This window comes from Perca flavescens, chromosome 18, assembly GCF_004354835.1.
Source record: "Perca flavescens isolate YP-PL-M2 chromosome 18, PFLA_1.0, whole genome shotgun sequence".
In the NCBI taxonomy this organism is placed as follows: domain Eukaryota; kingdom Metazoa; phylum Chordata; class Actinopteri; order Perciformes; family Percidae; genus Perca; species Perca flavescens.
This window is the reverse complement of record NC_041348.1, coordinates 20121535-20131787: the sequence shown is the minus strand read 5'-3', so window position 1 is coordinate 20131787 and position 10253 is coordinate 20121535. Positions and strand designations below refer to the sequence as shown.

At 39.4% G+C, this 10253-nt stretch overlaps 1 protein-coding gene across 2 annotated transcripts; it reads left to right on the top strand.

Moving 5' to 3' along the window:
* The first annotated feature begins 249 nt into the window (after nt 1-249).
* On the top strand, nt 250-7491 carry nr2e1 (nuclear receptor subfamily 2, group E, member 1). Of its 2 annotated transcripts, none has more exons than XM_028605838.1 (9): nt 250-274; nt 3027-3172; nt 3959-4046; nt 4423-4658; nt 5182-5328; nt 5676-5772; nt 5900-6049; nt 6254-6359; nt 7224-7491. In XM_028605838.1, the coding sequence occupies exons 1-9, from the start codon at nt 250-252 to the stop codon at nt 7384-7386; spliced, it is 1158 nt and encodes a 385-aa protein (XP_028461639.1). In that variant the 3' UTR covers nt 7387-7491. The 2 variants fall into 2 exon arrangements, with proteins under 2 accessions (XP_028461639.1, XP_028461638.1); XM_028605837.1 differs by having other exon boundaries at nt 250-307.
* Nucleotides 7492-10253: the final 2762 nt, after the last annotated feature.

Below are 10253 nucleotides of genomic sequence, written 5' to 3'. Positions count from 1 at the left end.
ACCCTGCATATCGGAGACGAGCATTGTCTCATACAATGTACAATCGTGTGTCTTAATTTGGGTTTGTCTATCGGAGATCTACTCTGTCAAGTTGGACGACTCGGGACATTGACTTGCCGATCTCATCGCCGCTAAAGACTTGAAGGAAAGTCCAACGGGTAACGAGTTTGATTGTTTTTGCCAGCGAGGATAAGAAAAAAGAGAGGACATTTTCCATTCTCAACTTTGTTATTAAGCCGAGAGTCCATGATGAGCAAACCCGCCGGATCAACAAGTGGCTGTCTGGATATTCTGAATGTCAAATCAAGTAAGTGTTCCATTTACTGATGCTTGTGGATAATACAAGTAACCCGGTGTGTTAGAATAAGTGCTCTATGGGCCTTTCTCTGACATAGAGTGTAAACATGAACATAAACCTGCTGCACACCTATTTATGTTTCTCATGTCATCCGAGCTTCACTACAATTAGTTAAGTCAGTTCATCCTTATGGTCTTATGCGAGTAGTGATCCGTGGGAAATAGCTGTGTTCTTTTTCCGAGTAGCCTACACACACAGTTGGCTGCGTAAACTTGTGTCCATGAGCGATAATTAAAGCGCCTTAATTCTGACATCTTTTAAGAAATTGAATATAGTTTTTGTTATGTTGAACTACTTTTTTAGGAGGAAAAGATATATAATCATGCTCCGAATATTCATCTCGCATCTCACTTGATGACACTTGTTGCCTGTAATTTCATTTTCAGCAACTTCTATGAAAGAGTAGCGATACAGAGCGAGATATTTAATCACTGATAATATATGATTTTAAAGATTGTATAAGGTATCCTTCTCTTAGTGCACTACTGGGTGCCTCTTTTAGACAAATTAATAAACAGCACGTATCTGTCGCGCGTTGCTATAATACTGTAAAAAATGTTGTTTATATAATTAATCATGAATGTGTTCAGTGGTTTTAAATTCAATTGTTGAGTATTTTTCTGGCGGTATTGAAAACTTACTTTTGGTTTAATGCTTGAGATCAAATTGGATTGTTTTTCTTAACCTTTGCAGTTATCCCTCTGTTAGGCCTCATAATAAATCCAAATTATTATATTATATTATTATAATCACACTTCGATTATAATATAGGCCAAATGTAGATTATTGTGTCAAAATATAATACATTTCTATTCATTGTACTGGGTTTCTTTCAGCATCGTTCCAAACGTGTTGCTCAAGTCAAACTGTTGCTTCTGTTGTTTTATCTTCAGGTGCTCAAATGAATCAAAATTGCTGTTAATAACCAAAAGGTTTTAATTTAGAATAAAGAAAAGGAGACTACAACATTACAACTACTGCCACTCAAGTTCATACCCACATTATGGGTGGTCAGTATAAACATTTCCTGCACTCAGTGAAACTTAATTTCTAGTTCTTTTAGCAGGTTTTAGCCTTGATGGTGATTACCTTAATAGAATATGCCATATATCTTCAAGCAATTACTGCACACAATGGAGACGAATTGGACCCCCACAGCGGGAAGTTAAATACATTTCCACCCTTCACAACAAAATTGTGCGTCATTTTATTGAATTGACTTTCAGCAATCTACAGTTTTATATTTCTTTGAGCTTATCTGGTTGAAATTGTACGCACGTTCGTTCATCTTCAATTTAAGAACAGTGAAAACTTTTATTTTGGGAGTGAGCAAATGAACTTGACTTGCTTAGCGTTGGTTTAATAAATGTCTGTTAATCAGTAATTGACTCCAATGAGTACAGTTAACATTTGTATTATTAGTTTAAGAAAATCCAGATTCTACTTGGCCTTTAGACAACTGCACGTGGTGATGTAAGTTATTGCACAGCAGGTTTAATTGTTTAAACTACTCTCGCGATGAAAAGATGACTTTCAACAGGCCAACTCTGCAGAAACTCTTTCCAGACTAAATGCTACATAAAACGTTAGTTCTCTCTATCTTATGGCAATTACACGGCTGTGGCCAACAGTTAAATAACATACATGGCCTTCTGATTCTTAATAATCTGGCAATTGAAACCATATAACTCTCCTCCTGAAGTCATTGTTTTTGCTGCTCAGTAGTTATTCCCATGCTACCCTTTTTGACGGGTCACTGGTGAATCAATGAGCAGGTGGCAAAACGTCAGTGTAATTACATAGACGGCTTTTCCCTCCAGAATAAAAAAGACTCCCTCATATGCATACAAATATACTTCTTTTTAATAGATCTGAATACAAAATCTTCGCACCAAAAAAAAAATCACATTTTTTCATCTACACCGGGGTCGATTTACATACACTTCATTTGAGTTGGTGAAACGAGTTGGTGCGCATTATTCTCATGGTGCAGTGTCACTCCCTAATCCTGGGGCCTATAGACCTGCGGGATAAAGCAGCTGTCGAGTCCCATTATGAAGGGGAGTTGGCAGCTTGTCGAGATCCAGGCAGTCAGACGAGGTTCAATGGGGGAAAATCATTAAGTTAACACTTTCCCCTAATGTCTCCATTGTGCGCCCTCGGGCCATTGTCTTAGAGAGCTCAGATATGACGCTTCCCACCGGACTTTATTCTTGAAATGTGCGCCGTGAATTCCCATACCGAGGTGCTGTCCAGTGTGTGTGTGTGTGTGTGTGTGTGTGTGTGTGTGTGTGTGTGTGTGTGTGTGTGTGTGTGTGTGTTTTTGTGCGGTTGTCGGACAAAAACAAATAATTTGTAGGACGAGTTGTCCATAGCTCCACAGCGTAAAATGTCTAAAACGACTTCATTTTTCGCATTTATTCGCACTGTCCACACAGTGCCAATTTAAGCAGCTAACATGACAGCTCCACGGAACTCAAAACTGAGTAAAGCAACGATTTTCTCAAGTTTTGTGTCAATTTCGGAAATTGTTCTTGCAATTTACCCAGATGTTCAATAATGACGATAAGCAATAGTCACAATTTGCCATGACATTTTATCCATTTGAAATTCGGCTGAATTGATAATTCAGTGAATGGCATTTAATTGAAATTTGGGCCTTTCTCAGGTAGGATTCTGGACATCCCATGCAAAGTGTGCGGCGACCGCAGCTCGGGGAAACACTACGGTGTTTACGCCTGTGACGGCTGCTCGGGATTCTTCAAGAGAAGCATCCGCAGAAACCGGACGTACGTCTGTAAATCTGGCTCTCAGGTGAGGCCTCCTTTTTATTTCTTATATATCCTCATTTGAGTATTGGCTCCTTTTTACACAGGCTTGTGGAAAAGGTGCAATCTCTATAAGTCACCAATGTTTGATCGTGTCAATTTTGCATCAGATTTTGTAGAGAATCAAGCAAGTTGGAGATGCAACATAATAATATAACTAGACGTTTATCAATGTTGTACGCCTAAAAATCTATCACGTTCAATCAGTAATATCTTATCAGTAATCTATTTTCTGTATCTCTCCCAAGAGAGATTTGTATTCTCAGTGTTATTAGAAGCAGGGGTTAAGTGACACGACGTCCCTGGTCCTCATCCAAAAAACATTACCAGCTTTACGCACGGAATGCGCATTTTACGCGCAGATTTTCTATTTGCTTTAACCCTTCTGGCGCTGTGTTAAGTCTCCCTTGATGAGCCTAATTGTGTCATGCCTGGACGATTAAGTATTGGGCTAAACACCGCGCTGCTATAATATACCAGGTGTAATCCAATCTAATGTAATGACTCGAAGGAGAGGATTTAGGCAGCAGAGGGCGGGATAGAGTACTTATCCTACGGGATGAGGCCGCACTGGCGCCGCAGGGGAGCAGGTTGATAACTACACGATAATAGCACGATCTTTCACCTGGAGATTGGCCTCCCAGGAAGATAATAGCAAGAAGCCTTTGGTTGTGCATGCTGAGAGAAATTAAACTGAAGGCTGTAACTCTCTTTCTTCCTTTCTCTCCCTCTCTCTCTCTCTCTCTCTCTCTGTGTGTGTGTGTGTGTACAGGGTGGCTGTCCCGTAGACAAAACTCACAGAAACCAGTGCCGAGCGTGCCGTTTGAAAAAGTGTCTAGAAGTGAACATGAATAAAGACGGTAAATGGGCATGATTTAATTAACACTTTTACAGTGGCGTTTTGGTTGGAGGTGGGCAGCAGGATGGAAAGTGTATTAAGGCTGTTAATGAAGGCTGAAAAGAAGTAACAGGTTGAATTGCCTACTCTTCACTTATTTTAAAGAGGATGCTATTTACACTCTGTGGGAGCATTAATGGAGATTACAGCTCATTACAGCCAATTATTTTTTCTTTCTCACAAACAAAATTTGCACGTTGACTCCCTAATTTTGGGAACACATAGTTTAGTTCAATACAATTCACTAGTAGTAACTAATAAAGACATTAGATAAATAAGCCATTTACTCCTGTAGAGATCATTCCTTCACTCTGTGTCCCTGATGTCCCGTTTCACAGCCGTTCAACACGAGAGGGGGCCCCGAACGTCAACTATCCGCAAACAGGTCGCCCTATATTTCCGGGGCCACAAAGACGTCCACGGATCATCGACCCATTTCCAGGGATCCTCTCTGCCCGGCCCTCCCTTCTTCACCACGGTCACGCAACTGGAGCCTCACAACCTGGAGATGAGCGGAGTAGCCACCACACCGGAAAGACAGGCCATCGTGGGTCTGGCACAGCCCACCCCAAAGGTATATTTTGGGAAACAATTATTTTTAATGTTGTTTTGTTTTTTTATCTCCCAGGATTTAATATGAGTTATACATACTTAGCTTATGAGTATGGCTAGTTGTCCACCTCCAAATAAATAGCAAAGAGTGTACAGGCTAGTGTGCTTTCTTTGGAGTTTTTACTTGACATCAAGGCTATAGCATTTAATGTCATTTTTTAAATCTTGAATGATCAGAATAAACAGTTAATTTAATAGTTCATGATATTCCGTGGATATTTATATTATAGGCTTCCCAAATGTTATTATAGGATTACAGATTTTCTCTGTAAGGGTTAGAAGTTGAAATTCTTGTTTTCAGCCTGTATGAACCACAAATCCGCCTATTAGATTTCTCACAGTAAATCCACCACAAGCAACACTAATAACTATAAAACCAGGTGCTGGGGCTTGGAATTTGACCTTTGTTGTTCACTATTCTGTGAACTTCATTCTAACATAAACTGATACATTATTGTGATGCTTATCTCTTTCACTTCCTCCAGTATCCCCATGAAGTCAGCGGCACCCCCATGTACCTGTACGAGGTGGCGACGGAGTCTGTGTGCGAGTCGGCGGCGCGCCTCCTTTTCATGAGCATCAAGTGGGCAAAGAGTGTTCCCGCATTCTCCACCCTCCCTTTATCTGATCAGGTACGCTTTGGAGTCCAAATATTATCCTGCAGGGCCTTTTAACGTAAGTGGCCGTCAGTCGATTTGGTCCATAACCAACGGTTCAAAGATAGGCTGGAGATTTGAATTTGATAGAATTTCAGTTTAAAAATATGTAGGTCAAATGATGTTAAAAGCTGGGACTTTCACGAGCCTTACTAAACGAACTCCCCTGTGCGCAATATAGAAAACAATATCAATCATGTTTTACGCACGAGTTACTATTGCAAGTACTTAATACGATTCAAAAAGGCTGATAATGCAATAAATGCATGATTCATTGTAGGGTACAGAGTACAGTTGAACAATGAAACTATTTCTCTTTGCAGCTGATTCTGTTGGAGGACGCTTGGAGAGAATTATTTGTTCTGGGCATCGCGCAGTGGGCCATTCCTGTGGACTCGACTACTCTTCTTGCTGTTTCTGGTATGTAACAAGGCATGAGAGAGCTTATCTGAATACAGAACACAACAGCTGCAGAGTAAAAGTGTTTGCATAATCAGTAACAGCATATCATGTTATCATAATGACATTTCTCCATATTTATTCGTAGGTATGAACACCGAAAACACAGAGTCTCAGCGGATGAATAAGATCATGTCTGAGATACAAGCACTTCAAGAGGTGGTCACCAGATTCAGACAGATGCGTCTTGATGCAACAGAGTTCGCCTGTTTGAAATGTATTGTGACATTTAAAGCCGGTGAGTATTATTGTCTAGAGTGTTCTCATTTAACCGAACGCCATTATTTCCACTTAAGTGAAGCTTCTCCGCTGCCTAAACCCAGCTCTGGAGAGGGAACGGGAATAAAAGCAAACGTTATTTTAGCAATTACTAATTTTTCATTATTATTGTAATACGTCACATTTTAATTAACAATTAAAACCCTGCCTCTGTCTTATATAGTTCCGACGCATGGCAACACTGAGTTAAGAAGTTTCCGCAACGCCAGTGCCATCGCTGCACTACAAGACGAGGCACAGCTCACTCTCAACAGTTACATACACACCAGGTAAGATTCAATCGAATCAATCGAATCAATCTCTCAGATCTCTCAGATCTATCTATCTATCTATCTATCTATCTATCTATCTATCTATCATTCATATCAATCGATCTATCTTTCAGATCAATCGATCTATCTTTCAGATCAATCTATCTTTCAGATCAATCAATCTATCTATCTATCTATATATATATCTATCTATCATTCAGATCAATCTATCTATCTTTCAGATCAATCGATCTCTTTCAGATCAATCTATCTTTCAGATCAATCAATCTATCTATCTATCTATCTATCATTCAGATCAATCGATCTATCTTTCAGATCAATCAATCTATCTATCTATCTATCTATCTTTCAGATCAATCAATCTATCTATCTATCTATCTATCTATCATTCAGATCAATCTATCTATCTTTCAGATCAATCGATCTATCTTTCAGATCAATCTATCTTTCAGATTAATCAATCAATCTATCTATCTATCTATCATTCAGATCAATCTATCTTTCAGATCAATCTATCTTTCAGATCGATCAATCAATCAATCAATCAATCAATCAATCAATCAATCTATCTATCTATCTATCTATCTATCTATCTATCTATCTATCATGTTTCACGCCTAGGTTGAACTGTCTTGTGCAGGTAACTATTAACAGACAGATTCATTATAAAGTTAATGAGGCAATGAGCCGCTGTAGTATCTTGTAATTGTACACAGGTGTCGTAGCTGAACCTCATTTTTAATTAGCAGCTATTTGTATCACAGGTGTGCGTAATTGGGTAGGCTGACACTCTGCACAAAGAACCGAGGAGAGAGAGAGAGAGAGAGCGAGAGGCTGTTTTTGACCCCAGTGTTGTTTCAGGTACCCGACTCAGCCGTGTCGCTTCGGGAAGCTGCTCCTGCTCCTACCAGCGCTCCGTTCGGTGGGCCCGTCCACCATAGAGGAGGTGTTCTTCAAGAAGACCATCGGCAATGTGCCCATCACCAGGCTCCTCTCCGACATGTACAAGTCCAGCGATATATGAACCCATGCCATCTGAAAAAGACTTGAGCTTAAGGCCCAGAGACCCACCCAGCAGTCGACAGAATGTCAAATCATAGCAGGTGTAATCGTGGGTTGAATTATTGCTGAGCACAAAATCTCTTAGGCTGTCTTAAAATAGCCTATTTAGGCCTAGGCTCATTTGAAACAAAGACTGCAACACAGCTGGAATTCACCAAGTAGCCTGTAAACAGTTGCTCTAGTTAAGAATTAGCCTTTAACTTTCATTATAGATTTACCTGTGTGATAGCCTACTGAAACACTGCAATCTCTGGTGTGGGCACCGTGTTTAAATATCGCCTAAACACTCTGGAGAGCACCTGCCAAGTATGTCTGACAAAGAAATGTTATATATTAAGACGTTTTTAGAGTGTCTGTGAGACCAATGAGCTTGACGACCAATTCAGTCTTTTATTGCTGTGATCAATCCCAATGGAGGAAACCAAAAAAAAAAGAAAAGAAAAAAGATGACGCATGCGTAATGGGGATGTGAATCGCTGTCCCTCGATCCGGTGCTGAAACCAAACGCACGGGGCAAAGAAGAAGAGGTGCCAACTCTATGAAGAAATAGAGGGGGTGGGAAAGACTTTTAAAGCATATGCTTGCATTGCTTCTTGACTGTAAACTACATTCATCTGAAGATGGTGTTTGTATTTAAGTGGTTACTGTCCTGTTTGTGTTGCTGTGTCCTGTTTGAGGCTGTTTTAGGTCGACTTTGTGAAGTTAGGCACTAACACTGGATAAAACAATATTCAGCACTTGGAAATGTTTTTGTGGCCTGTGATGTTTTTATTCTGTTGTAAATATTTGGAGTTATAACTATTTAGAGTTGTAACCGAGAGAATAAAAGACACTGAATTAAATTGCTTTCAAATAATATAGATATCAATAATGGTGACACTCTTCTAAGATCTAAATCTTCTTATCAATGTAAAAGTACAATTTCCGAGTAACACTATATAATAAGGGTACAAAAACATGCATACATAACTAAGACTCATGATGATTTAGTGCCAGATATATAATATAAGAAATGATCGAGTCACTATGGGTTTGCAATTAAAGATTGCCCATTTAAAATTAGTTAATACATTCATTTATCTGCCAACAAATGAGCTAAATTCAAGTTACATTTAAAAATGGGCATTTTAGATTCATGCATTAGATCAGCCTCAATGAAAGCCAGACATCACCTGTTCACATGGAAACATTAAGACATTTTTATTTATTTATTTTTTAAATCAGACTGGTAGTCAGATGCAAACATTTACATGTTGCTGATGCATGACCCAACAGTCCTCACTTTTCACGTTGCACACATTAAGTCTTTATCATTGCTTAATTATTACTTTGGAATTTATTTCAAGTTACCTGGTTGACTTGTCCCTTTACGTAAAGTCATATTGTGATACTAATTTACAAATGCTTAGTTAATGGAAATTCACTAAATTATGAAAAAGTATGGAACAAGCATACTGTTCTGCTTTCAGAGAGGCTATTCAGGCCTGAAATGCCATTTTCTATGTAACTGGATTCACGCTAATTGGGAAACATTTAACATTAACAATCATTTATTGATTATCTATTAAGCCTTAACTAATCGCATAAAGTCTGACTTGGTCATCACGATACATCCTGCTTTAAAAAGGTCCCATGGCATGAACATTTCACTTTATGAGGTTTTCTAACATTAATATGCATTCTCCCAGCCTGCCTATGGTCCCCCAGTGGCTAGAAATAGTGATAGACGTAAACAGAGCCCTGGGTATCCTGCTCTGCCTTTGAAAAGATAAAAGCTCAGATGGGCCGATCTGGAATCTTGCTCCTTATGAGGTTATAAGGACTTACCTCCCCTTTCTCTGCTTTGCCCGCACAGAGAATTTGGCCCACCCATGAGAGAGAGAGACATCATGGCTTTCAAACGAGCAAAGTGGCAGTTGGTCAAGGCCACACCCCCACCCTCCACCTTGCCCCCCCTCTCTTCTCCTCAATAGCTACAGACACAGAAATGGCACATACTAAGGAAAGCTCATTGTGGGACTGGCTCTAGTGGCTGTAATTCTGCACCAAGACTGAATTTCGGGAAAGAGACTTCAGATACAGTATTAGGGGACCACAAAGGTCTATATAAAAGCATCCAAAGAGCACCATGTCATAGGACCTTTAAATGATCAAACATTAGTTATGGATTACTTAAGCATGTGTTTTGCACCCTTATTTTAAAGGTTTACTGATTTTCATTTAGAAGTAGCCTACTCCATTTTAAATAAAAGCTTAGGACAGTTTTAATAAACAGGCATAAACCTTTTTGTATTGAAAATGACAGATTATGCATCTATTGAATAAGAAGAGTAATAATACATTTAGGATAGCTGGCTTGGTTGTGGCAGCTTGCAGTACCTAGCTGAATTTCCTATGTGGAGTGTTCGACAGGTCAACAGTCCAAATCAACAAATGTGGAGACATTTCATCTATTTTATTGGAAAATCTTCAAAATAAACAAAAATGGCACAGCAGTATACAAATCTCAAAATGCATATAGCCAGTAGAAATACTGCAGTTTCTCTGTGTAAATTATTTCTTACTAGAAAATCATTGTGATAACTGGGCAGGTGCTGGTCGACACACTCGTGCGTCCTTTTGAAGAGTGGATCAACTAAGTGTGATTTGAAAGTCAAGGCCCATCAAGTGTGTGTGTGTGTGTGTGTGTGTGTGTGTGTGTGTGTGTGTGTGTGTGTGTGTGTGTGTGTGTGTGTGTGTGTTGTGTGTGTGTGTGTGTGTGTGTGTGTGCCAGTATTGGATCTATATGATGGAAACATGCCAGTATTGTCTTTATGATGGGAAACAAGA

Excerpts from the sequence above, each read along its gene's own strand:
- nr2e1 (XM_028605837.1), top strand. The coding sequence starts at position 250 with ATGAGCAAACCCGCCGGATCAACAAGTGGCTGTCTGGATATTCTGAAT. Across the intron at positions 308-3,026 it reads TATTCTGAATGTCAAATCAA|GTAGGATTCTGGACATCCCA; the intron begins GTAAGTGTTCCA and ends GGCCTTTCTCAG. Across the intron at positions 5,329-5,675 it reads CCCTCCCTTTATCTGATCAG|CTGATTCTGTTGGAGGACGC; the intron begins GTACGCTTTGGA and ends TTCTCTTTGCAG.